The 27,326-nt window shown below is 48.2% G+C and overlaps 10 protein-coding genes across 10 annotated transcripts; 6 read left to right on the top strand and 4 right to left on the bottom strand.

The window, feature by feature from the left end:
- On the top strand, positions 1-562 carry ACHE_70145A (uncharacterized protein; the record flags this gene model as incomplete). Its single annotated transcript, XM_043282446.1, has 3 exons — positions 1-275; positions 328-405; positions 469-562. The coding sequence occupies 3 exons, from the start codon at positions 1-3 to the stop codon at positions 560-562; spliced, it is 447 nt and encodes a 148-aa protein (XP_043139824.1).
- A 1,076-nt stretch (positions 563-1,638) lies between these two features.
- On the bottom strand, positions 1,639-3,266 carry ACHE_70144S (uncharacterized protein; the record flags this gene model as incomplete). Its single annotated transcript, XM_043282445.1, has 2 exons — positions 1,639-2,628; positions 2,682-3,266. The coding sequence occupies 2 exons, from the start codon at positions 3,264-3,266 to the stop codon at positions 1,639-1,641; spliced, it is 1,575 nt and encodes a 524-aa protein (XP_043139823.1).
- Positions 3,267-4,073: 807 nt separating this feature from the next.
- Positions 4,074-4,451, bottom strand: ACHE_70143S (uncharacterized protein; the record flags this gene model as incomplete). Its single annotated transcript, XM_043282444.1, has 1 exon — positions 4,074-4,451. The coding sequence occupies one exon, from the start codon at positions 4,449-4,451 to the stop codon at positions 4,074-4,076; it is 378 nt and encodes a 125-aa protein (XP_043139822.1).
- Positions 4,452-5,147: 696 nt separating this feature from the next.
- ACHE_70142A (uncharacterized protein) lies at positions 5,148-5,592 on the top strand (the record flags this gene model as incomplete). Its single annotated transcript, XM_043282443.1, has 2 exons — positions 5,148-5,256; positions 5,303-5,592. The coding sequence occupies 2 exons, from the start codon at positions 5,148-5,150 to the stop codon at positions 5,590-5,592; spliced, it is 399 nt and encodes a 132-aa protein (XP_043139821.1).
- An 835-nt stretch (positions 5,593-6,427) lies between these two features.
- ACHE_70141A (lipocalin-like domain-containing protein) lies at positions 6,428-6,951 on the top strand (the record flags this gene model as incomplete). The annotated part of the gene is made up of 2 exons (XM_043282441.1): positions 6,428-6,850; positions 6,901-6,951. 2 exons carry the CDS (start codon positions 6,428-6,430, stop codon positions 6,949-6,951), a joined length of 474 nt encoding a protein of 157 aa, XP_043139820.1.
- Positions 6,952-7,898: 947 nt separating this feature from the next.
- Positions 7,899-8,339, top strand: ACHE_70140A (alpha/beta hydrolase; the record flags this gene model as incomplete). Its single annotated transcript, XM_043282440.1, has 1 exon — positions 7,899-8,339. One exon carries the CDS (start codon positions 7,899-7,901, stop codon positions 8,337-8,339), a length of 441 nt encoding a protein of 146 aa, XP_043139819.1.
- Positions 8,340-10,807: 2,468 nt separating this feature from the next.
- ACHE_70139S (uncharacterized protein) lies at positions 10,808-12,556 on the bottom strand (the record flags this gene model as incomplete). Its single annotated transcript, XM_043282439.1, has 2 exons — positions 10,808-12,308; positions 12,357-12,556. The coding sequence occupies 2 exons, from the start codon at positions 12,554-12,556 to the stop codon at positions 10,808-10,810; spliced, it is 1,701 nt and encodes a 566-aa protein (XP_043139818.1).
- Positions 12,557-16,351: 3,795 nt separating this feature from the next.
- On the top strand, positions 16,352-17,063 carry ACHE_70138A (cupin domain-containing protein; the record flags this gene model as incomplete). The annotated part of the gene is made up of 4 exons (XM_043282438.1): positions 16,352-16,609; positions 16,662-16,720; positions 16,783-16,904; positions 16,966-17,063. The coding sequence occupies 4 exons, from the start codon at positions 16,352-16,354 to the stop codon at positions 17,061-17,063; spliced, it is 537 nt and encodes a 178-aa protein (XP_043139817.1).
- A 425-nt stretch (positions 17,064-17,488) lies between these two features.
- Positions 17,489-17,680, bottom strand: ACHE_70137S (uncharacterized protein; the record flags this gene model as incomplete). Its single annotated transcript, XM_043282437.1, has 1 exon — positions 17,489-17,680. The coding sequence occupies one exon, from the start codon at positions 17,678-17,680 to the stop codon at positions 17,489-17,491; it is 192 nt and encodes a 63-aa protein (XP_043139816.1).
- A 3,390-nt stretch (positions 17,681-21,070) lies between these two features.
- On the top strand, positions 21,071-22,246 carry ACHE_70136A (zinc-binding alcohol dehydrogenase family protein; the record flags this gene model as incomplete). The annotated part of the gene is made up of 1 exon (XM_043282436.1): positions 21,071-22,246. The coding sequence occupies one exon, from the start codon at positions 21,071-21,073 to the stop codon at positions 22,244-22,246; it is 1,176 nt and encodes a 391-aa protein (XP_043139815.1).
- Positions 22,247-27,326: the final 5,080 nt, after the last annotated feature.

Below are 27,326 nucleotides of genomic sequence, written 5' to 3'. Positions count from 1 at the left end.
ATGAGGGCTTTACAAGCACGACCGGATACACGTGGTCAAACCTCGCGAGAAATCAAAGCTCTTAAGGACCTGACTGAGGCTAAATGTTTTTGCACCCCGAAATTTAGAGCCTGGAAGCATGAAAATCAAGACCGCAATGACTGGGTCCCTGGCGGGTTTCTGGACTACATTGTGATGGAGAAACTCGAGGGGAGAACACTCTCACCGGAGTTGATTGACAGCCTAAGCAATGAACAACAGCAAAGACTGCGAACAGCTTTCAAAAGATCATACATGTGAGTGTATATGATTGTCTACTTGATAACAATAACTTACAGTTTTCTCCAGCGAGTGTCTGAACCATAACTTTGTGAACCTGGATCAAGGTGCCCGGAATCTCATTTGGAATGAGGAGAAAGGGATATGGTAAGTATCTATAGTACTGGATGATTCTTCGTTCATCAAGCTTACAATTGCCTGCTGCTATAGCTACATCATTGACTGGGAAACATGGTGTCGAGCAACTTCATCTTATGATTGGAATGACGATGAATATTGTTCGTGGGATCTGGAACTGAGTTAGATCGGCTTGATAATCAATGAGCTTGGTGACTTGTGAATAATTCTAATATTGCCTAGTTTAATTGAAACGACTTCGTCATCCTGATCAACCAGAGCTTTCAGCGTAACGATTGTCATGTTTTCTAGTTCCACGTGCCGAATTCCCTCACTAGTCTTTTCTTATCGGATCTGTAGTAGTGTATATACGGAGGAGAAACCTCAAGGAAATACTAATTCAGAGCTTGGGACAACCTATCAGCGAGCAACTACTTTATGGTAAATGCTTCCATCCTAGTCTCATACCATGCTCCAGAAGGCTGATCTATCTTCTATGGAGAGCGCAGCACACGCACTTCTACCTTCACCCCAAGCTCTTGGATCAATCACTGAGCAAAAAGCAGCGCTACGTTGAGTGGGAAATGGAGACTGCAAGACCCGAAGTTTACTGGAGTAAACAGACAGCCGGGGTGTCACGGGCTGGGCTAGGAGGAAGGAAACGAGGTAGTATCCAACAAGCCCATGGATCTTCGTGGCTATGGGAACAGCAGTACTAAAACTAGCAGCACGGGATATACAACATGCGGAATTCCATATCAGGATGTTTGTAGAAAGGCGACGATGTACATAGATATTATTGGATCGCTTTCACGAGCTCCACCACACGTAGATAGCAGTTCTCCCTGATTCTGGTTCAGAATAGAGATCAACTCCCTGGACGATTACCAGATGATACAATAACACATTCTATTCTATCCATATAGCTTCATAACAGCTCCTCTCTCAATCTCCGGATCCAATAGTATCGCTGCCGGATTATCTACAACCCCGACCGTGCCGCTCTACATTCCCTTTTGTGGAAGACTTCCTCATCTTGAACTTCTTCCTGAGATAGAAATTTCCATAGGGATTCATAGCTTCATATTGATTAGCTTTCTCTCATCCCAATCTGCCATATGCCTGTTTCTTCCCTCATAGTAGGTTTGTCATATAATAACGTTGTGTATCTCATCCAATCTAGTATCTAGTCACTGATGATCATAACAAGCTGCCTCGGTTTGGGTTATACCGTGTTATCAAGGCACCAACAGATGAGAAAGTTCAAGTCCGTTTAGCCCGTTTCTCCAGCAGGAGTTTGCCCGACGGCCTGTCATCGCTGAATCCAGCAGCACGGGTGAATATTCGCTCACCCCGGAGCCAAGTCTCCCGAACAACACCCCTCAGTTTCTGGCCTTGATACGGCGAGATCTTATTCCGGAACAGCATGGTAGATGGGTCGACAACCCACTCGGCGGTGTCGTCGAAGATGCAGATATCCGCGTCCATTCCGACGGCCAGGTCACCCTTCTGCTTCTCCAAACCCACCTGGGCGGCGGTATTCATGCAGCAGAGCCGGACGATATCCTGGAGGGCACGGTTCGTATTCTCGCCCTCTGGCGCGAAGGTCAGGTTATTCCTGCGGCTGAATTCGGTCCACAGGATCGGGAGTCCCATACCGACAGAAGAGACACCTCCCCAGGCTGTGAGGAAGCTGCCGTTGTGGGATGGAGCATCCGTGGTGGGAGGGATGTGCGGCGGGAGGAGCTTGAGATTCGGCGTGCAGGGCGAATGGTCCGAGACGACGGTCTGGATCACGCCGTCGTCGGGGTATCGCGCTAGTTCGGCCCACAGGGCATCCTGGTTCGCTTGGGAGCGGATGGGCGGGCTACATTTGTAGCGGGTGTCACCGTTGCGGATCTGTTCGGCGGCCAAGGAGAGATAATGGAAGCAAGTCTCTGCAGTGATGGGCACGCCTTGTGCGCGGGCTTCGCGCAATATCGGAATGGCCTCCATGGCGGAAAGATGGACGATATGCAGGGCGAGTTGGGGCGCCAGGTGGGCCAGGGACAAGACCTCTGCAATGGCATTAGTCTCGTAGGTTGACGGGCGGGATTCCAGGTAAGTCAAATAGTCGTCCACGGGTCCGGTTGGTGGGAGGGGTTGCTCGTGAGGTTCCTTTTCCGCGTGGAACATGAGCGTTGTGGGTTCGTCGGCCAATTCAGCCATGGCCTTTTTGATATCTTCCGTATTGACAGCGGGGAATTCATCAATCTAGAGGGAGTAAGCGCTGCAGTATCACAGAGTACACTTAGGTTGGTATTTACGCCGCTATCTATTAGGAATCCTTTAAAGCCACGGACACCTTCATGGACAAGGGCTTTAAGTTCATGAGAATTGCCGGGGATGACACCACCAAAAAAGCCAACGTCTACCCAGCGTTTGCCCTGGGCTGCTGCGACTTTTTCTTTCAGGTTCGCAACAGTCGTGGTGGGTGGGATGGCATTCAGAGGCATATCCACGACGGTGGTGACCCCGCCAAAAGCAGCGGCTTGGGTGCCCGTGTAAAAGCCCTCCCATTCTGTACGGCCCGGTTCATTGAGGTGAACATGAGTGTCGATCAACCCCGGGAGGAGGACGTAAGGGGAATGGTCGGTATATGGGGTCCCCTCGGGGAAGTCGGTAGCGGAGAGAACGGAATCATAGACGGCGGTAATCTTTCCAGTCGCACGAGAAATTACAATCGTAGCAGGGGTCAACTGGCCGGAGATGACAGCACGAGAGGAAGCCAATACGGTGATTGAGGAGGAGGAGGAGTTTGTCGCCGTGGTCAATAGTTGGTCAGATATGATTGATATCCAACAGAAGAAAGTCAGAATGTATATAAATAACCGCCCACTGAATAGAACCATATTTTCAGATTTTGACAGATCAAAACTAGCCTTTAAAAGTGCTTGCTGCATTCAAAATATCTTCTATCTAGGTATGGCCTTAGGGGCTTAGTGAGAGCTATTTATGCATAGTGCCAAGCCGAATATTCTAAATTAAATCTTATAAAAATACAAAACTCTTGTTAAACCTATAAACATTATGCTGATTGCTATAGCCGCAATTTCCCCATTAGGGAGGGATCATCTAGAGGTCCCGAGATCTCAATATTTTCTGGGGATGGCGGTAGTCTGTCAGAATTGGTTGTCCCTCTGTCAAAGCTATATATATCTCTCTTTCTTCAGACATCTCCGATTCTTTCTCTCTCTCTTTCTCTCTCTCGGCAAATGAACCCTTCTATACGTCATGAAATGCCAAGAATTTTTACTATTCACCGTCTCCATTGCTCGACTTGGCTTGATATCATCTATTTAATATGGCGAACGAATGATGAATAGCACAAGCTGCACGACTATCCTCTAATACTAGGCGCCTAGAAAGCTCCATTTCTTGGCTGAATATCTCGGATAAGAGCTCACACCTTGACTAACCAAACCTAGGATTATTAGCAATAGTAATCCGCTCACCTCTCCGGTCTGGGCATCGAGAGGCTTGCCATGGTTTTGCATGGAGATGAGGAGATTAATGCCTGCCCAATTGGCCGTTTCTTTGTATGGTATGGAATGGAAATATATTCCTTAAAATCAAGGATGATAATGAGCAGTTAACTGTCCATGTAGCCAATTCCCATCCCCCCAGCCTGAATAAAGAGTCTATGTAACTCCATCCCATCAACCCTCAGTCTCCCCAGCCTCCTCATTACTATCATCATCCTCCAAATCCTTCAACTTATCCAATTCATCAATCGAAACCTCCTTGACCACCAGTTTCGTCTCATAATAGTCCGGATCAGCATGCACCCTCTCCAGCCATTCAAGCATAGCTTTCCAAGCCCTCGGCATAATGCACTCGATATTCAATGCTTCCCCGGACGCGTAGCAGTTACAGCCATGCTGGCGGATACCCTCCACAGGTACGCCGAGGGGCTCCTCAGACAGGACGTAGGCGCGACAGCGGGAAGCGACAAAGGCCGCGAACGAGTCCGGGGATGAGGGGTCGGATTCGGCGAGGTGGATATGTGTGAAATGTAATGGGCTGGTGAGACACATCGCTGAGATGAAGGGACGCCAGTTTTTCTCTGTTCAATGTCAGTGCAACCCTCTTCCTTCATAAAACGGAAAAGGAAGCGGATAAAAATTGGGAAGTGAGGGGGTAGGTGCTACTCGGACAAGTACCGAACAGCAGCCAAACTCCCCTTGGCCACTCCGAAAACATCAATCTTCGCATCGGCTCTAACAAGCTTCCCCCTTGCGGCCAGAACCTCTTCAAACACGCATTCTACACGCTCCTACGAAACCCCAAATGAAGGAGGCCATGAAAAGTAAAATGATTATCAGCATGCTTGCAAGAACCCTATGAGCAGAGATCACAAGAATGATACAATCATACCAAGCAATAATTTCTCTCATGCTTCATCTGCCGGAGAAGTTCATGTAATGCATGCGATGCCCAGCATCTGGAGCCAAGATCATGAATCAGCGACTCTTATTGCAAGACTAGAAAGCCCAGCACAAAGTAAAGGGAAGACCTCAGAAACTATCGATCCTAGCATGTATCTTGGGCCTTGGCCACCAGGATGAGAACATCAAGGATGTATTTTTGAGCCAGAACGCGCCCTCAACAGTTGGTATGCTTGACCTACAGTGGTCACGCCTCATAGCTTACTAATTTTGGACACGTAGATTCGGCGGCAGAGTCGACACAACTTCAGACCAATGACAGTGATGGTCGTGAAATTGTGCATCATGGATCGGCTGTCGAAATGGATGACTTCACGCAGGAGCAGTCACATCAGCAGGTGTTCCATCGATGCATACCGCTCGGAACTAGTTGGAACAGAGCAAGAGTATCCAGGTAGGCATGGTTCAGCGGCTTGTTCCATTTTTCTAATACACGATAGACCCTCCAGTGGCCACTAGTCTGGGCTTGCCTGAAGATCACGCTGAGGCTTTAGGAACTAGCCGCCAGATCAGTGCAAGAAGGACACCAGTATGTAGCAATTCATACGCGCAGATCTCTCTGTCACCTTCAGTGGGCGTCTTGGATAGCACACTGAACGTTGGAGGTGAATCTCGAGCTGAAAATATTCAGTTTGAGGAAACGGCTGTTGAGGGATCTAAAGGCGAGGCCGCCGCAAGCTATGGAGATGAGGATGCAATAGGCGAGGTGAACATTAATGAGTGTACGTAGTAACCACACTACACTGAGCCAGTTCAGAGACTCAAATGACGAGCAGAATGGAGTAAAACTAATCAACATAAATGCTAACACAGAGTTTCATCAATCGAAACAGATCCTCAATAGATGGAAAAACGTAACCTTCCGCACAACTAGGATTATTGTTTTGACATGGACGTATGTGATCGGCTTTTAGTGCTGTTATACTCCCCCATTACCATATTTCGGACCACGTCGCTTGTGGACGTACTCACGGGAATAAGGCAATTGTGTGCGCTGGCATTGAGCACAAGGAAGTAGTCTATCGCAGTGAACTCAGCGCTGGTGGCATTGGTTGCAGAGGACTTGCTTTGGGAGGGGGGTTGAAAATCACGTATTGTTCCACTTTCGCATTATTTCTGCTCCGGGGCTTGAACCATGAAGACGTGCTGGAAGATGCTGGAGGCCTGAGTACCACCCGAAGCCACCTCTAGGATGAGCTTACCACTATTTTTTGCAATAGTCTGTCGACCGCTGACTCGTAGCGGGTATGCTAAGAGTCCTATAATCCAGGCTCGGCATTCGGACAAAAGCTGAGTCTCCGACTACCCGATTCGGTGATTTCTCTTCGATGGATAGGACGATGGCGGCCAGCGATGAATAGTATCGGCCCGAACCAATACAGGACACAGAAAACCTACGGGAGCATTCTTTTTTTTTCCCATCCAGGACGAGAATAATTCTATATAAATAAGTACATTGGGAAATCCAAGTCTTTTACTCACCCTACCGTGGCTCATTACAGCAATATATCTTCAACAATACAACTTATCTTTTTCGTTGACAAGTACAATCCGAAATCAACTTAATGGCGCCGAACACCGAGGAAATCCGCAAAGCCCTTACCGGGACCTGGAAGCTAGTGTCCTATGTGAGTAAGCCTAGCGATTGCAGTGGTCCAAACGGATACCCCATGGGCAAGGATGTTCAGGGTTATATTATGTATACAGCCGATGGATTCATGTCTGCTCAGCTCATGGCTCCCGGTTCCCTGAAATATACGAACAATGACGTTTTTGATGTCGCCGAGAAAGAGGCTGCCGATGCTTCCCGCCATTATCTTGCCTACTCAGGCCCTTATGAAATTGAAATCCTCGAAGGGAAACCCATATTGAAGCACCATATGGATGTATCGCTGGTTCCCAACTGGGCTGGAACTCACCAACTCAGGCGTTGTGAACTAAAAGGTGATGAACTTGTTTTGGGTCCTGTGACCCCGTGGTCTTTAAAGGTGTGTGGTATATGTATATGGTATAAACGCGGTATTAACATGATCAATAGGGAGCCTTAGTTGACCAGTTTTTAACGTGGCGAAAGGTCAACAGCTCTTAAAACAGCTGTAACCATTGTCACGATCTTTGCCGTGTTTTCGCAGTACACCTTTCCTGTGGCTCATCGGACCTTGCAAAATATTAAAATATTTTATGTTGGTGGATGTGGTGTCTTATTGATATTGCTAGAATGCCTGCTGATTTAGAGAGTGATCGTTGTTGTTTGTGATTCAAATAGAAATAGTGAACCAATGGATCTTGGTGACCGGAATGACAGAACGAAACCAGCAGCACGGGACATACAACATGTAGAATAACATATCAGGTTATGAGTATAAAGGCGACGATGTACATAGTGATTACCATTAAGGCGGCTTATCCGCCCGCAGGACCTGCCGCTCGGCCTATAGGGCTGACAGATGCGTGTATGAACAACAATAATGGAAATAGTAAAATGAAATCAAAAGTTATCTTTTTCTCTTCTCGATTTTCGAGTCGACTTAGACGCCGGTTCCTATATGGTTTCCTAGAGTCTCCTCGGCGAAATATCCGCCTCGAGGACATGCGGAACCGCACCGGTGACATAACTGCTTCTCCAGATTCGCAAATTTGCATCGTACAGCTTCCTTCGCTTAAATGGGAACTGCGGACCGAATACATCGGCCTTTCGGGCCAAAAGATCTCAGAAGTAGCGTGCTTGTCTGAGAGCACTAAAAGATGCTTTATCGGAGTGTTTTAGGTTCCTTACCTTTGCTGAGAATTGTGCCGAATCACCGAATCGGCCCGAGTCCCTGGAGTGTTCCTTCATAACCAATATCCCGGATCCTGAATCCCAACACGCAGAGCCCAAGCGGCGCGGAGAGTATGGGCTTTAACGTTTCGATCTTCACGACCAGCCAGCAGATGGATATTTAACAATGCAAGCCCCTACTGCTGTGGCAAATTTGTATCGACCACATTGGAACTTAGCGACTGGACCTCGACATCGTTCACTCTGAATCAACCAAAATGGCCTTGGAAACTATCTCGTTCCAAACGTCCGACAGCGTGACCCTGCGAGGTTGGTTCTACAGACCGACAAACCCGTCTAGATCTCAAGCACCATGTTTGGTGATGGCCCATGGCTTCTCCGCTCTAAAGGAGATTGATCTAGGTACTTTCGCTGAATACTTGGTCTCCAAGCTTGACTTGGCTTGTCTGGTTTATGATAACCGCGGCTTCGGTGAAAGTGACACCAAGCCTGGACAGCCCCGACATGAGATCATTCCTTCTCAGCAAACAAGTGACTACTCAGACGCCATTACCTATGCCCAATCTCGGTCCGACGTCGATGCGTCGCGCATCGGAATATGGGGAAGTTCTTATAGTGGTGGGCATGTCCTCTGGGTCGGGGCGGTTGACCGGAGAGTGAAAGCAGTGCTTAGCCAGGCCCCTTGTGTCGATGGCTGAAGTAACTTCCACCGGCTCATTCGCCCTGACTTTATCGATGGCATGAATGAGCTATTCCAGAAAGGTAAGTAGCGATCTTATCAGACAAATTAGTATTCTAATCTTTGCCGGTAGACCGTCTGGATCGAGCGGCAGGTAAAGACGCAGGTTACGTTCCTGTAGTCAACGCGGATCCTCATAAATTGTCGGCGCTTCCTACGCCAGACAGCTATGATTTTTTCACTGGCTGGGCTAGAAAAACGGCGTGGGACAATAATGTCACACTGAAATCGTGCGCCTGTTTCCTTATTTGCTATAAACTAGGATAAGCAGCTTACTTTTCGATTCTAGTGTCGAAGCTTTCCGAGAATATTATCCATCCGCCCATATCCATCACATCTCTCCAACTCCATTGTTGATGACCGTCGCAAAGAATGATGTGCTCACCCCCACTGACTTGGCACTAGAGGCATATTCGCGGGCTCTAGAACCGAAGAAGTTGCACATGCTACCGGGTGGTCATTTTGACGCGTATTCCGGACCCAACTTTCAGCAAAACGCCTCGTTTCAGGCGCAGTTCTTGAAGGAGACCTTTGCTTTTCCTAGTTGTTATCAGATTTTCTGTGTGAATTATCTACTTCGTACAGTTGTTTAGGGGAATAGGATATCTATATCTGCCCGAAGGTGAACTTTTATTACATATAGATATATTTCTTACATGTGGCAAGCAGCGCCCAATGTAGTTACTGGTGAGTAAGTTACCGAAGTCGAAGAATAGGCATGGGAGTGCCCAGCTATTCCGATGATATTCAGGTTGGTTGTGTCCGACTGGAAAGTTTCAATAAATAAATAATTCCTTTCCCCAGTCGTTATGGTTGGAAGGTCTGGTTGAGTCTTTGATCCGATTAGCAAAATGCTGGGCACGGATACCTCTATATATTCAAGGTTGTAGTTCACAGAACGCGAAGCGCCTGTCATCTCTGAACCATTTCTGCCGCGCCACATCCACAATTGTCACCCAATTGGCCTCCGATTCCGTCCTCAATATCGAGCCCTCGGTGGTATAATCAATTTAGTTTCGTGATGCTCGTCCCGGGAGGCCATATTGCTAGTGCGAACTGCCATTTTGAACGTTGATGTTGAGAATAGATTGATCTATTCAAATATTTCGGTGCTTCTGAGAACTGCAAAATTGAGCTCGACTCGGCTACAGACACATCGGGGCTATTATGTACATTAAGCTGTTCATGTATGTCAACGTATATACGTGGGACGCAGCGATGCCAGTGACAATGCTCTTTTCGGTAGGGTTATCGATCTGGGAGAAGACGAGCAATCCCACCTCTTCAGTCCAACATTGAGCGAATCCTTCGCTCTTGAAGGTGCTGCAGCCATAGTCATCGTCATAAAACCTGAGAAGACTTTTAGCACTCGATGACGTCGGAGATGGACAAAGTCAAGAACTAGGTAAAATATCAAACGACGAGTCCAGCGCACAAACACCCAGGATAAAGTGACTGCTGACAATGAAGGAAATGCATTGATGACAAGATGTCCGTAACCGTCTAGCTGCCTTGTCCGACCCTCTGGGCCGACGCGCATCATGCGCTGGGACCACTTTAAAATTATTGCAGGCTGTTGATGTCCACTGCAGTCATTCACTCCTTTAGTTGTGCATAAATATAAGAACAGAGTTCAAAGCAGGCATGTGGATCGTCATTACCGTCACCCGCGACTCTGAAAATGCCGCTGGGGAGGTGAAGAAGGGCTGGCGACGAACTCCGAGGTATGTTACGAGCGGTTCACGTAAATCCCAACAGGTTCGCTACAATATATACGATTATCGGTTAGCGATGTATATAATGATGACAATCGATATTTCAATCCAAATTCTCTTATATACAAGTGTCGTTGCCATTTTTGAATAAAAGTGAAAGGCACTGGATAGTCAGCCTGTATAATCGGCTGACTACCTATGAGGACACTTCACATATAAAGGTAACCCTTTCTTTCACTTCACTCATTTTAGGACACCCTGTCCCATCGTATTCCGATTGCCACAGTATCATGGTCTGATTGACATACGTTCTACTCTACAAGCAAACCTGAAACACTGACCAAGCGAGATATAGATACATTTTTGATAAATTTTTGAAATACATGACTGTTCAACCTAAGAAACGGTTATAGAGAGCAAACTAGCAGTAACCAACAGAGTTCAATTTGATCACTCAGCAATTTATCCATTATTCCCCACCACTTTTGCGTAGGTTATGTGGTTATTTGTTCTCGGCGCAAGTCACAGTTGGACCTGCTATCGTTCAGTTCGGAGGGATGATAGGTAAGGTAAGCGAGTTGACATATTGCGGTCCGAAATGAATGAAATTCGTACCCTCGAACTTTTCCGGAGATCTGCCAATTCGAACAAAGATAAGCACTCTAGTAGTGAAGGATTCTACATTGTGCCTCAATGGGAACTCAAAAAAGACTCACCGGTCGACTTGATCACAATGTTCAAAAATACCAGTCCCAGGAGTGTCCCCTGAACTCACTTCGAAGACGAGACACTCTCCTTCTTGCACAACAACATTGGTGGGCCAAAGTTCCACATCGGCGGTGTATACCTCGTTGGGAATGACAGCCTGGACATCCGACGAGAGGTAATCGCGATGTGGACGGTACGGACGGTGATGTGGATGTTCATTGTTTACTTTTCGCAGGCTCATGCGCAAAAAACCCTTTGTCACAGGAATTGGATCACCAACGGTACCCGTATATAAGATTTCTTTGCCACTGGATGACAGATGGCGAAGCGTAACAAACAAGTCAATGTCTGATGGAGCGGAACTCCAAGAGTCTCGGCTCATGGAAACATTCAAATGGGCTACGATATGCCCTGTTATTTCCGTTTCTGACTGGAACGGCTGGGTGCGAAAGGAGATGAACTGCGGGTTTGATAGATCTCCAAGAGCTCTATAAGCGATTTTTTTGATGGTGCTCAGAGATGGCTCGCTGTCCGTAAGTCGTTGGTCAGGATTGAGAAATAACGGCGTGTAGACCGTTCGCGCAATGGGCCATTCGTTTTCCTTTCGACGGGGGTATAATGCTTCGGCGTCCGGATCGTTGTATCCGACGTCACCTCTTCGCAAAACAAGGTCAACTGAAGGAACAGCGCCTTTTCGCGACCATCCAATCCGATCATCACCTTTCATGAATGCATTAAGGAAGCTGCGCTGGATTTCAACTTCGTCTGGATAGTAGAAAGGCAAATCATGTCTCCCTGTAATAAAGCGGAGGTATTTAAATTCTGAGCTGGCCCAAGTATAGCCTTCAACGTTGCCACGCAAGTGGAGGAGGTAGCCTCCCCAATTTGCGACACTCAAAAGAGGCACACGGATGTCTTCCAAATTGAAATTGACAGTTGCGTATCGGTCATGGTCCCGGAAATGCTGCGATTGGAGCTGATCAACTATGTCAATAGCATTTGCACTCAACTCTTCCTCTGGCAGATTTCCATCCACAGTGTCAGGGCCCCAGTTACGGCTCGCCCGGCCTGACAAGCCATACTGATTTGACTTTACCTGTCTGTCGTACCATAAACGGAGGAAACTATTCGAGAAGATGCCTCCGTGCCGTGAAAAGTCGCGGTAATGATCTGCGAATCCCTCCCATGGGACAATTGCGGCTAGGCCATTTGGGTTGCGAGCAGCAACCTGCCACTGAATTGCGGCATAATAGCTGATTCCGAGCAGCCCAATCTTACCAGTGGACCACTCCTGGATGGCAGCCCACTCAACCAGTTCACAAAAGCTATCAACCGTCGTGGCTGAGAAAACATCGAGTTGTCCAGGCGACTGACCGGTGCCCAACTCATCAGCTCTGACAACGACGTACCCATGAGCAGTCCAGTACGTAGGGAAAGGTGTCTCCCAGGCGGAATGTTCGGACTTATGGTCCGGATTTATCTCGGCAAAGCTCGCGGCATTAAAGCTAGATCTAGGTCAGTTCGTACAATACATGCATGCGGACTCTACATACTGTTGATAGGGTATGTCCTTTCCGTAAGGACCATAGGTGATCAGAACTGGATAACGCCCATCAATCGCCCCAGTCTTCGGGAGGTAGATGTTGCAGCGAATCCGGCCACCATTTGAGAGGGGGACCGAGACGTTTTGCCGAAATACGTAAGGGTATGACCTCACGTCAGTTGTTTCAGCATTCTGAACTGGGTTGGGCATGGTGAGTGAAATAATAAGTTGCAGATGAGTGTTTTAATTCAAGAAAAATGAAACTGGCCTTCTTTTCTGCATGCAGTATGCAGAGATCGAAGGTTATAACTAGTTATGATTCTTAGTAAATCAGAACCCCACGACTGCCTTCGGCCATTTGGACATTTCAGTCCGAATATTCTATTCTCAACAATTAAGTGTCACATCGCACCTGTCATGAATCTCAGATTACGTTCAACATTGAAACTTTCAGTCCGCCGTAATAATCCGAATCGCGGCTTATCCTAAGACCGTCCAGAGTTAACTGGATAGGCGGTGAGAAACTCGGGGTTTCACTTGATCTTTTCACAAATCGGCGGTTTGTTCATTTGCATCAAGTTCGAAATAAGAATAATAGTATACTACTATGGATACCCAGCAAAGAGAAGAGCATCTTCGGGCTTTTACTAATGAGACGCGTCGATCAAATAATACTGGGCAGCATTCTATCACGGCGTGCCAGAGATGTCGGAATCAAAAAGTGATGCAATCTTCTCTTTGCTGTGCTTCGCAATGCTAAATAGTCCGACAGCTTAAATGTAATCGCGAACGCCCTACTTGCACTCGCTGTCAGCGGCTCCGAGCGACTTGTGTGTACCCTGTCCTTTCGAAGCGTCGGGGTCGGAAATCACAGCGTAACCGGGAAACACGCGAAACAGATGACCAAAGTTCCCAAGTCCCTCTTGAGCAACGAACTGACATCGCCAGCCTCACTCATGAACCCGTAAGCTGCACTCCAGCCCAAAGATTGTCGGACTGTATCGTTCAGCCGACATTACTTCCTGACGCTGCTGCGTTCTCTCCAGGTGGCGACTTACGAGTGGGTGAGGAAGCTACTGGTTCTGATAGAACAGCTCCCGTGCTTTTCAACGGACACACCGGGACTCGAACTCGCTATTTTGCGAACGTATCTGAGCCACTAAATACATTGTCTCGATCCAATGGAAATGGAAGGCAGATGAGGTCGACCCGTCAAGAAACAACTGATAGTTCAGAGCCCCCTTTGCCGCCTCGCGCTCTTGGTCTGGCTTTACTTGAGATATATTTCTCACGAGTCTACAATGCGTCTTTGCTATTCCAAAAACGCGTTGTCTTCCAGGAATATCTTAAAGGAGACCTTCCCGTGGTCCTCGTGAAGGCTATCTTTGCATTAGCTACACTGTATGCCATTACATATATGGTTTAAACTCTTTGCTGACGCATCGTGAAAGCTTTCTTTATCCGGATTGTGAACACGAGAACGCATTTTCTGATGTTTCCGAGCTGGAGATCCTAAGACATTACGGTTCGTCTGGCCTTCTATGGGCAAATTCTGCTGTCCGGGAAGCCATGTCATCCGCGATTGAGCAGCCCTCGCTGGTTATTACCCAGACCCTCGAATGCCTTCAGCTATATTGGTTTGGCATTGGTAATTTACGATCTTGTAGTCTTTGCCTTGGTAAGTTTGCTTTCCTTGGATCAGCATATTATCTCAGTCTTGCTGATCCGGGAAACTTCCACTATTGTGCTCATAGCTCTCGCCTATCGTTCCTGCCACCTCCTTGGATACAATCAGCAGATGATCGATGCTAACACTGATGCGTATTCATCACTAGAATCCGAATTTAATCGTCGATGCTTTTGGGCTTGCTGGATCTCCACATGTATCAGCATGGAGCCAGAACCTTACATAAGAGCAGCTTGGAAAGAGGCGGCCATGGTACCCCTTCCTGCTCACATTATAGATACTGGTTACCACTGTGACATTATCTTGACCGAGAAAATGGACCAGCATTGGAACTCGAAATCGCTTGGACTTAATATAAGACATGATCACAAACCTGCTGCTGCAATCCTGGTGAAATTTATTGGTGTCTGGTAAGGGAAACTCGTGCGCAACCAAAGGCCAACCTCTTCTGATGTCATGGTTATCTCAGGGCGAAGGCTCAACTTTTAGTGACCGACTGGAATGCGTCTTCTCCTTCTCTTAACATTGATTCTCTCAACAGTCTCTCAGACTTAGCAACATCAATCTTCAATGATGCAAGTTCCAGTACAGATCTAATGGCTTCCGACGACACAGAGCCTGGGTCCCGTCCTATGATGCTACTTGCAGAATCTCTTTTTCACCAGTGTCAAATAATCTTGCACTCAATGCTTGTTCCGTTTTTCTCGGGTGCACCTACGGGGCCAGGAGTAGGCGCAGAAATGGTTAAACGGAGCGCCGAAATTGTCGTGCGCCACGCAGGTTTGCATAACAAGCTATTGGCCCCCTTTCTGTATAGGAGTTGCGATGTCACACAGCTACCTCCGCTCATTGGTTATGGGGCCTTTATAACAGGTATAGTGCTTTTGGTCACAGGGGTCTCTTGTCAAGACAAAACACCACATGCTACTACTGCCGAGAGGCGGGTTGAAAGCCGCCAATTACGCGCCGTGCGAGAAATTTTACGCCTTCTTAACGTTCTTCGCCGTCATTGGAACACTTTGGGCCTCCTTGTGAGTTCAGACTATTTAATGGGGAATCCAACACACACTTACATTTGCGAAACCCAGTCAGAACAACTTGATTCTGCTCTGCAGCGACAGCTCCTAGCTTCCAGATCACAGGAAGAGTTGACTGCAGAGCGGAATATAGTGTCTGGCGTAGAGCCTATTCAGACTGGCAACGAGACTACGCATCCTGGAGATTCGGTGCAGGGAAGTCCTGCCGACCTAAGGCGAGTACGCCTTTTCGAAAAAGCGAACCGGTCGATGTACTGGGCAAATGATTTCCAACCTGCTTCAAGCCGAGATGTGCTGGAAGCCTGTGCAGATTCCCGGAATCCACTCGCTCTTCCTGAAAATTGCTCCAGGATTGGGGAAACAAATTCAATTGACTTTGATCCGTTATTGATCGAGCAGCCGGGTGTGTCGCTAGATGATGCATGGTATAACTTGCCTTTTGGGGACGAAGGGCTCGAACAGTATGCAGGCTTCGAGCCGGTAGCTCTCTTTCAGCAAGGATGGAGAGTGTTTAATTGAATTTTCATTTGAAGTATTAGCCGAAAAGATTGCCTGGTGAGGAAAAAGATACCAGATCGAACGAATTTATTTGGTCATTAAGGAAGAATTCAAAAAAAAAAAAAAAGGATCAGCAACTGAAAGCTGTGCTTCGATTGTTTCTTCAATGATCATCGATGGGGCCTTCCGTTTGGGCCCTCGACTTCATATCATTCCACAGTAACATGTATTGATTTGCCTTTTGCATTGTGATGGGGTCGGTCTTACGGGAATTGACCCTTTTTTTCTCATTGAATCGAGCACCTTCTCTGCCTGTATAATACCTAGAGCTAGATCCCATAAACTAGGCACGCATAATCCGCCAGGCGCGTACCTGATTTATGAAGCTATTGAATATATTCACCATAGCATTTCTGACTGGATTATACTACCCGTCAGACTTAAATAGGATACTAATGCGCAGATGCCAATGGAGTGCAACCAATATACTGTTGATACTCCCTATTATTGTAGCCATTCATAACGTGGGTGCTGCTCGGACCTCCATACGCGGTAAAGGCGAATTTGTTCAATGGCCTGTTGTCGCGAAGCCCGAACGACCACCATTCGGAGAATATACAACTATCCGAATCCGAGGTCGGAATAATAACCCTAAGTAGCGATGAACTGTTTACTATATCTATATAAACCAGTCGACATTTCCTTCTGTACGGTATGTTGTTTTTGGTTATTATCTCAAATTATCCCTGTCTCTTCTTCCCTTCGGAGAACAATCTTCTCGACATGGCGCACCTTTTCCCTCACCCTCGACGCATTGTCACAGGCCATGACAACTACGGCAAAGCCATTGTCTTAGCGGACAGTGTGATCCCCTGCGAGCCAACCAAAATCAAATGCAACTTTGCTGTTCTCTATGAGACGCATCAGTTCCCCGAATCAAACGACAAGTGGATGGATCCGGTTGAGTCCCGTACTACTGATTTAGCCAACCAGAAAGGCGTTGTCTTGCGTGTAGTTGACTTTCCACCACGCACAAAAACAGTGAGAACGTCCTGCAACCAGTACAGGCAGAGGGGCATTAACCTGGATGCAGATGTTCCATCGGACTGAATCCCTCGATTTTGGTATTTTACATGAAGGGGAAATTACCTGGTTTGTTTCAGCATTGTGGCCTGGTATCCTCCTTGCTAATTCATGGGGTTTGCAATCTATAGTCATCTTGATCATGATGAACGTATTGATATGAAGGCCGGTGACGTCTGTGTTCAAAGGGGAACAATCCACGGATGGACCAACTATTCGGACAAACCGGCGAGGGTCTTCTTTATCCTGACTGGTACGTCTTTTATCCTTTGATAGCAGTCGGACGAAATAAGCTGACATAAGAACCTTCCAAGCTGCCAAACCAGTATCTATCGGAAACTGTATATTAGGAACAGAGGGGTTTGACAAGGAAGATGTTGAATCGGGGGGGACAGTGAGCGCAAAGAACTAGATAGGTTTCGTCCGATTGCCTTGCATACTCGGCGTTGATTGCTGGGTATCCACTCCATTACTCTGTAACTTCAGGGTAGTGGCAGGCAGCATATGGTTCAAAAATGGTATTTTTTCTTTATTAAGTTTCATATCGAGCCCTAAGGCTATAATAAGCTGTATTCATGAACCAAAGGCTAATAGCTGAACTGTAAGCTCCTGTTCATATGGGTTCTTGAGATCAAACCCCCTTTATTAACATTTCTGATCCTTTTTGTAAAGGGCTAGAACCCCAAAGCTATTATCTAGCTATATACAGGAAGGATTCGATAGCGAGAGAAAGAAAGAACGCCTGCTAAGGTCAGAAGCTAGCATATAAAGGTCCGCGTAAATATATGCCCAACACATCGGGCATACAACAGGATTGTACCTGTTCCAAGTACTACCCTAGGCGTAGCCTATCACATTGGTGGGCTCTCGAGGAGACGCGGTCGCGGTCTCGCAGACCTCCGGGGCTTCTCCCATGTCAGCATCTTCTGTGCCATTGAGTTGTTCTAGCCTTTTCTCTTGTCTTAGTTTCGTGGCGCGCAGGCGATAGTGCGCTTGGGTGGCAGGGGCTATTCTTTTTCTGACGCCCATGGTGTGTGGAACCTGTCAAAGCTAGTGTATTCTTGAGGTGCATTTGGTAAGACAAAGATAGTTCATTTTTGTTCAACCTCTGCCCTGGCTCCCTGTATAAGGGCTTCCAAGGCCTCCTTGCGCTCACTGAGGAGGTGGAGACCTAGGTCATCTTTGGGCTAGATTGCAAGGCCAGAGGGAATCTGCTGGATCTCTCTCACAGCTGTGGAGCAGGTATTGCCCAGATGCTTTTGCAGTAAGTCTGTGGCATATGGGCTTGCCCGGCGGGCTGGGTGGTTTTCAGGGAGGCGTAGAAAGACATTGGGAGGTTTCAAAGATGAATAGCGTTAGAACTGTCTCTAGAAAGACACAAGACAGAAAAACGAAGAAGAAAAAGGCGATGCTCAAGCGAAGCAACAGCCCATTTATGCCAAATAGTCTTTTAAGACACCGTTTCGTTTCGCAAGGCCATGCTCACCCACTCATCACCCTGCTCACCCACTGATCACCCCAACGCTCACCTCCGACTCTAAAGACATCACCTCAATCACCTGCACCCAACTAGTGCTCACCCAGGCATCACCCTTAGAGCAGCAACGAGAGAAGGGCAGAATTGACGGTTTGCCGCACTTAACATGGCTTAAGTACGGCTGAGCGGACGGGAAGCCCTGTTTTCCACCCCCTATGGTCGTATGTACTAACTGTTTAGTTAAAATGCCTTAGGGCAAGTTAAGAGGGTTGCATGAGCCTGGATGACTGCGCTATATAGAGAAGGTGAGCCATCACCCAACGTCGCAATTTCAATCCTTTGGAGTCCTTATAATCCAATGGCATGCTACAGCTACTGATCATTGGCTGTCCTGTTCCCAGCTTCAAACACCGAACTACTTGGCCTCTGCACATAACCACAATCAAATCTTCCAATGATTAGTTACTCAACACGAACACAGTGAACTCTTTTTGCCCTTATGTCTCATGAATGTTCCTGTTACAGACCTTATCGTATCAGTCTCATGTGATGATGTGGGAAAGACTGAACCATTGGACAATAGGTTATGACGGAAATGTGTGATGGTCCTCGCTCCAGATGTACGGTTGTGCGCGGCTCCGACCTCGGGTCTGACAACGAATCTTGGATCAGAATCTAACATCGATACTTAGCACAAGAATGCTGCAAATAATGCGAGCGGGAAGGTACGAAGCCAACGGGGGTGCCGTCGGTCATTCCATACGTGATGCCGGTTGCGGGGCTGCGGATGTCTTGTTAGCGCGGTGCACTAGTAGGATTTGGGCACGTTGGCCACGCCATCTTGAAAGCATCTGCAACTCAGTAGATCAATCGATACACCTAACTACTGAGCCCGTTCGCGCTGACTTAGCACCCGGAATTCAATTCTGCCACTATTCCTACGTTTACAGCCTTACCTGTTCCAACCTGCTACTCCCAAGGTGTACGACTGCTACCCCACAATGTCGATGCTCTTCTAACCCGCAGTGTGGCGCCGCTCAACCACTGAAATTAGTGGGAAGCTCAAAAACCACTGCTGCATTTCTTCATATTAACAATACCGAAAGGGAAAAGAATTCGAGGCTTCGAAAGCCTAACTAATTCCATCTATCGCCGAGAGCACCTCCTGGAAGGAATGCCTGTACCGCAACATTCCCTTTGTGGTATAGCCGTAGGTACGAGCAAATAGAAGGACATTCCACTCTAGCTCTAAGTTCAAACCACCATATACTGCGACTTGCTTTGCGGTACCATAGATACAGCAACACAAGCGCTACAGGGTCCCTTTTTCGGAGCAAATCTTCAAAAGGGCTATGGATACTGCGCGTGAAGAGTTGAGTTTGACCTGTTCTGACCTCGCTATCCGGGAGGTCCAGGATCTGGGATACTGCGTGGGCGGCATAGAAATACGGGTTGTTTTTCGCCGTAGATGAGTCTTTGAGGAGACACATGGCGGCCAAGGCCCTTGGTATACCATCTATGCCCCTCTCCGGCAAGGGTGAATGCATATGAGCAAAGGTCGCCGCCATGACGTGGAAAAGACTGTCAGGTCGTAGCGGGTTCACTATGTGCCACAGTGACATTTTACCCTTGCTCATACGTAACCAGTCCAAACCGGAGTGGTCAGAGGACTTTAAAGGCCACGATTCTTCCGGTGTGCATGCATCAGGGGACGAGAAGGTCAAAATAGCCAGAGCAGCCGCAGTGCCCCAGATTGGATCCCTATCTTTCGCTTCAATCGGTTCCCTTAACCGCCTGTTGAGAAGAGCTGTGCTTTGAGACCAGTGATAGCACTCTTCTACACTGCGACGACAGCCTATGGAGCTATTCAGATGGCGGTCATATGTAAGTGCCAGAGCTAGAGAGGCGTGCATTAAAAAAGGGTACTGTAAGCCATATGTTAGCCGATCTCAGGCCCATAATATATGATCCCGCTTTGATTCTGTCTGATGGTGACGGAATCAATGTCATGATACTTACGGTGAAGGCTAGTCCCAGGAGCTTGCGATTAACGTGTGTCATATTAGGGTCATCTGGGGTAATGAGACTTCGTCCAAGATAACGGGTGATAAAATCTTGACACTTTGCGTTTAATTGATAGGATGTGGATTCATCAGACGTCCAGACAGCACTGGCGATAGGGGGTTGAAGCTCTTCTTTTCCTCGAACCTCTAATGGCCTCCCTGTGTCAGCGACGATGGGTTGTAGGTCAGGAATATTAGACATGAAGTTGCATAATACCCCGAATGAACTACATCTCTTGCAATGTGGTTTGGCTTCGTCGCACTGAGCCAAGGAAACTCGTTCAGCCAAGCACCAGTATAGGAAAGCCGAGAGCCACCTACCTTGAGTTTTCTGAGCTTGCAATTTCGGCAGCCAAATCTCGACCTCCGCAGAGTCCTACGCTCCTGAACCTCCCTTGGACAAGTCGAGGCCATATTTGGTTAATTGTCCAATGCTTTGCGAAGCTTGCCTGTGAGGGATTTTCCCGAGCTCGAGATTCAATGCCGAAGAGATCTGTAGCAGGTGGAGGCGGTCATGGTCACCCCAAGGACCCGTTTCGCATCGCCACAGGTACCCATACGCTAACCCCCTTTCGGAAACACACCTTCCACGCTAGCTATTCCTCGGATGCAGAGGTCTCTGGTTGGCTGCGAGCTCCGCCCTGACGCTCCCGCCATCTATAATCAACAAAAGGTCGCATCGGACGGGCCGTCACTACATCAAAGAGTAAGTAGTTTGAAATGATAGCTTAGTCGTATAAGAAGGTTGTTATTCCTCAATATCCTAGGAAGAGAGGCTAATCCTATGACATCAAAATCATAAAACCTCGACTTGAATACCAGGTTCTGTTCACATTTGACCTCCACCTCGGAAGACCTCAACTTACACAAAAAGTCCAAATGGCCACCCACCTCGCCGCCGTCTCCCCAGCCAAAGGCCAGCTCTTTGAGCTCCAAACACGCCTCACTCCAAAGCCAGGACCAGACGAGCTCCTCATCGCTGTCAAATCCGTAGCCCTCAACCCGGCAGACGCCTACATGCGTGACCAAGGCCTCTTCATACCCACGTACCCCACGGTCATTGGCTTTGACATGTCGGGGTTAGTCCTCGAGGTCGGCGACAACGTCCCCACCAGTGCTACCGACAATGATCCGGCCCCCTCCTTCCGACCGGGTATCACCCGCGTCGCCGCCTACGCCGCCTCTGTCTGGAAGTCCTGCGATCCAGACTATGGTGCATTCCAGGAGCGGTGCCTCGTCCCCTGGCAGCATGCTGTGTCCCTTCCGTACGAGGGTATGTCTTGGAACCACGCGGCAAGCTTGCCCGTTGCCGCCGAGGTACCCCTTAATGCGTGGGATGTCATGGGGATCCCCCGGGTGGGAGAAGCCACTGCTTCTGCTCCAGCCTCTGCTGGCTCTACCGGTACCGATACCAACGGAGAGAAGCAAAAGAATAACATGGAAAAAAGAGAAGCTCTCCTAATCTGGGGTGCCTCCTCTAGCGTCGGCACCATGGGCGTACAAACAGCCCGGCTGCTGCGGGAAGATCCCAACTCTTCTTTCGCAGCCGCGTACGCCACGGCCGGATCGGCGAATAAGAGTTATGTGGGTTCACTGGGCGCGGACCGCGTGTTCGACTACAAAGATTCACAAGTTGTGGATGCGATCGTTTCGGCAGCCAAGGAGGACGGGTTAGTGATCCGGCATTGTTTTCTTGCTACCGGGCAGCTGGCGCCATGTCAGGCTGTGCTTAAGACATTCCTCGGAGAAGATTCAGAAGGGAAGAAGACGAAGACGGCAAAGATCGGGTCGGCACCCGTGGTTCCTCCGGATGCGAAGGTCGTGAACGGGGTGGAGACGATATTTGTGCTGCCGTCGACGGTGGAAGGGGAGAGGCTGGAGCAGTTCCGATACTGGATTGGAACGTGGCTGAGGGAGAACCTGGCCAAGGGGACCATCAGGCCGAGTCCGGAGCCGAGCGTCTTGGCAGAGGGTTTGGGGGCTATCAATGCTGGGTTGGACAAACTGCTCCGGGGGGTGAGTTGTACGAAGTTGATTGTTGAGGTTGCGGAGTGAGGGCGTCTGGGCGTTGACACGGGGTACAGAAAAGATTGGCATAGAGAGATAAGATGATGCATAGAAGCAGGAAGCTAACTGGAGAATGTTTGTACTTGTCGCTTTTTAGTTCCTGGTTTTTGCGGAGTATGCATAGCTGAGAGTACGCAATTTCTAGTGAAGTTGGGGTGTCCCTATCAACTCCCCTATTGCGCCGCCATTTGAGTGAAGTAAACCGTCCATTTCTAAGGGTGTCCCTTGTAGTAAAATGATTCTGCGTGTAGTATACACCGGCAACCAACGCCCAACGGAGTCAGACAAGTCAGCATGACAGTAACCAGATCCCCAAAGCGAGGGAAACCACGGGCCAGAAATCAAGGCGGAAACCGATATTTGCAGATTTAGCCGCACTACTTTCCACAAAACCTGGAAGGCAGGAAGGAAAGGAGGTTACCAAGAAGAAGCATAAGCATCAACAAACTTAAGCAGTTCCTGCAACTAGCCAGCCAAGGACTGCCCAAAGGAAGTGCGGAGATTGCTATTCCGCCAGGAGAGTGGCAAGGCCGCCCCAAGATCAGAAAGGGAGGATGTTATACTGGCCATCAGTCGAGCAGTGGCGAAAGAAGGTTTCCCGGTATTTATTCGGGCGGTAGACGCAGGATATACCAATACAGGAGCGATTACAGTTCTTCTGGAAAAAGGCACCCTGGGCTCTATGCTAATACCCAGTCATAAAGACCTTTTGGTCACCGCAGCTCGACAGGCAGACCCAGCAGTGATATCTACTAGCAATGGTACCATGTTAAGGTCCATGGAGTAGTCCCAATCAGACGTTATCTCACCTGTGGACTGACTCTGGCTCGTGGAGAGATTGAGCTGGGCACTGAATACCAACTGAAGAGGAATCCTGTGACGGCTTGACACCATGAAGCCGCCGCAGTGGCTGATATTAAAAACGCCGCTATCCGAACAATGTATAGCTCATATGTGATAACTCACAGTTGACGGCTCAACGCTGCAGTAACAGTTGATACATTCAATCGCCGCTACTCGAGCAAGCAGCCATGCTGTCAACAAACCCATATAAAAAGCCCTTCACTACCTAGATAGAATTTCCCTCCTCTTCTCCAGATTCGATATCTCTCGTCGATGGCTACAATAGTCTAGATAGGAATTCAGTTCGTTATTATCTACTATTCCGAGCCCGTGACAGAGCCCTTAACTATGTCTGTTATGATTTATCACCAAATACAGCCATTATTAGGAAATCCCTAAAGAAGTATCAATTATTATTATTTAATCAAGTTTATTGTCCATACCGAGCCCTAGAGCTATAACAGACCATGATTCATGGACTCGAGGCCAGCAGCTATTCTACGGTCTCTTGTCCCTATAGGTTCCTGAGGCGTTAGCCCCCTTCTGTAATCTCTCTGATCCTTTTCCTCGCCCCAGACCGCCTGTATGCGCAGGGTTTTCGAGCACAGTGCTCTCCTTCTGTTTTCGGAGCAAGGTGGGTGTGGCCTAGGCTGAGATTCAGCTCAGGCTACCCTCCCTGCTACCCTTCTCCTGTTCTAATTGCCTCCTCCAATGCTTCCAGTCCCCATTCTTCATCTCTCTTGGCCCTTTATGCCGCTCGCTCTAGGTGCGCCTGGGGCAAAGCTACACTAGTGTTGGCAAGGAATTGTAGCAGCGCTCTGGTAGCTCTAGGATGCTATAAGACCTGGTTATACAAAAAAAAAAAAAGTAATAACAGTCATAATAAACCAAACTTCTCACTGGTAGTTAACTAGTCAATCAGCATGGGTGTGTCGGCCTAAAAGTCCAGGTGAGCTTCGCCTGATGTGTTCACGGAGTACGCTGCCCACCTGATTGTCGAAAAAGAAACGAAATTTTGACTGATGTCTGGGATGCCGGCAGTCTAAATTGGTTATCGTCGCAGATATTTTGTTGGTTAAGATGAAGCCGCCTATTCTTTTCAAAATGGGACATAAAATGGCCGGCTTCTTGTCCATCCCTATGACAGAAAAAGAGTTAAATTCCGAAAACAGGCCAACCTCGGCCGGCCTTGATGCTGGCCCAGAGCGACCCAAATCTGTTCTTAGTTCTCATTTGTGGGGAATTGCTTATCCATTACACTTGGTGGCTCTGGCTTCAACGGTTGCTGTGCTCCAGCTCAGCTTCCGCAAGGTCTACTACGCGGACGTTGGCACCAATGGGTTGCTGGGCGGCTTGATTGTGAACGAGGCACCCAATGCAATACAAGTCGCCGCCAAGTTCATGAGATCTTCATGGTCGCGTCCCTGGCTGCTATTGTTTCCCACCTGACCCGGAGCTGCCTGCTTGGGAAACGAGGAGTGTCTCTGGGCTTAATTTCCGCGCGTTCAAGGTCGGTTCGATGGATTACATCCTCAGTCGAGAGTTTTGTTTTGGTCGTGTCACTCGGCCCAACGGCTTATTCTAGCTCGGATTTTTTTTGAGCACGATTTTCATGTTAGCACTGGGACCGGCATCTGCAATAGCACTAGTCCCAGCCTTGGTTGGTGGAAAATATCAGAGCCTTACTCCGGATTCAACCGACCCATCCATGTAGGTGCTCATTTGGAGACCTCTGACCGCAGAAAATCACTCGGGAGCTCGAAATCTGCACCTCGACAAATTTCTCGACAGCATGTCTAGCAGACGGGTCCATAAAGCTCCAAAAATGGGCAAGCTCCAACATCAGAACAGGCCATCCTGCAAATATCACTTTGGTGGGGTTGATTAGCGGGACCAGGCGACGGCTACAGTCCCAGTCTGAGGATATATCGAAAGAGACCTGGCCAAGTTATCCAAACCTGAACAATCTGTCCGCGAGTGAACGCCGTGAGTTTGAACGTTATCTAGATGTACCAGGCATAACGACCCTGGGCACGACGGCCAGTTGCTGGGTGACGTTGTTACTGGGAGGGATTCTGGACTAATCAATCGATCTGCCCGACTAAAGTTGCAGATTGGCAACGTTCCCGTTTATGAACCGTTTGTAAGTGTTCGGTGCGCTGCATACAACTATCGATCAAGCCGCGAGTCCCAAGGCTGATTCGTGGGGAATGCCTTTGGGGCCACTGGTTTCGCTAACTACAGCACCTTCGGCTGGATTGTCCCTCCATCGGCTTGAAACTTGTTCCGGCCTCTGGATACTCTGAATTTCACATAAATTGATTTGCAGTGCTTGAATGTGAATGCGTCTATTGGTGGCATATTTTCCATTCCGAATTCAGTGGCGTTGTCGAATGGGACAATGATACAGGAAAGTGCGGTTGTTCCTTGTGACGTCGAGGCGCGTTAGATCGCGAGTGAGCTGGTCTACGATCCTGTGCCGTCGGATATTCTCTTGGACAATGTCACTGATCTCATCGACTTCGCACATGGCCATCATGCCGAGCACAGTGTCTTGGACCCCGCCGCAAGATTTGGAGCCTCGCTGATCATCAATATCACAGCGACTGGGCCAACCAGCTAAATCTCCCTACTACATCTTATTCTTATCTTCCTGGCGATAACAGTTTGATATCCAACGTTCTTGATAAGTATGTGGGGCCAGCCACTTCCGACCAGTCTGTATACACCTTTGCCACCCTGCCGACCGGTCTACACAACGTAAGTGGTGATGTCTTTGCCCTGGAGATGACCAAAAAAGTAGCGACTATTGTTGGGCTTGCGGTCACTGACGGCCTTTCGCGCTTCCGTTTTGGGACCCGGGAATTGAGAGTAATTCACGCCGCAATTCGACCACTGCCAGCAGTACCTCTCATTAAAAAGGCGGGCCCTGTGTAAAATATACGATGACACACCCACGCCTCCAACCTGACGAGCAGCTTGGCGGCCGGCGGGTCCTTCTACAATCGTTCTACAATTTGGATGTTCAACGCTGGGGCCACGGATACGGCCTAGGAACTTAGGCTTCGCATTTCAGTGTGTCGATATTGATGTTGTATGGTTGCATAGTCCTGGCCTATATCATCTGGTTCAACATCCAAAACCAGACCCGCCCGCGCTCCGACTGGTCCTTCATTATGAACAAATGGTCGAGCATCTCAGAAATTTGGCTCTGGCAATCAACTCGCGGTCGTCGATCAAGCTGGACGGGACATGCGCTGGAATAGAAGACAAACAATCCTGGAAGCAGATCATTTGGATACGACAAGTTGAAGACCAGCATCTGGCGTTGGTTGTCGGAGATGGCCGGGATGAACATCCCCGAGTTCAACGCGATGTCCAGTATGGAGCTCTACTCTCGGTTCCAATGCCTATACCTGGAGCGCTGGAGGCGGAGGAAGATGACCGTTAGTCCGGGACTAAAGCTGGCTTCTATTCAATATAATAATCAGTTTTAGCGTTGACATATAATACAGTCCCATGTGCGTTGATGTAACGCTGGGGTCTGAGACTTAGGCATTATGAGATTGAACATCTTAACTAGTCTTTTATTCAGGGTGATATATAATGCGCAATAATTTCTATCCCTGAATCTCAACCGAGTCCCGAAAAGTACGGATTACTCAAGAAGCATCTGATAACGAAATCAATGACTCGGCTTCTTCGGTCTTTGTGAGCATTATCCTCACTCACCGAGTGTTGAGAAAATGCCCATCACTGCCATGTTGGGTGGCTGTCCACGACGATTCAAATCTCCCGGTATGCAGGTAATACTAATTGCCGTCGCCCTGACGATCTCGACATCCACTTACCTTTCTCGATAGTATGAGCACGCGACGTGGTTGCAGATGACGAGGCCTCGTTTTTTGGGTCGCGTGTCACGTTCCTGCTGATTAATGGCCTTGGCGGTCATGTGACTAAAATACAGACGGAAACGGCCTGTGTAAAGTTTCAGTCCGCGTCACTAATTTCAACTACCTTACATGACTTCCCTATCCATCGAAACGTCTATGGATTTAATAAAAACCAATGTACATGCGATTGGAATATAGATTCTAATCAATTGATTCAGAGGTGCTATATTTGGTACCTGTATGAGACAGCCAATAGCTACCTGAAGTTGTTTGCCGGCAAAAATATATATATTTGTTGCGGAATAAATTAGGGTCACAAATCTCACATATAG

Source organism: Aspergillus chevalieri, chromosome 7 (genome assembly GCF_016861735.1).
Source record: "Aspergillus chevalieri M1 DNA, chromosome 7, nearly complete sequence".
NCBI classification, from domain to species: Eukaryota; Fungi; Ascomycota; class Eurotiomycetes; order Eurotiales; family Aspergillaceae; genus Aspergillus; species Aspergillus chevalieri.
This window is presented reverse-complemented; position numbering and strand designations above follow the sequence as displayed.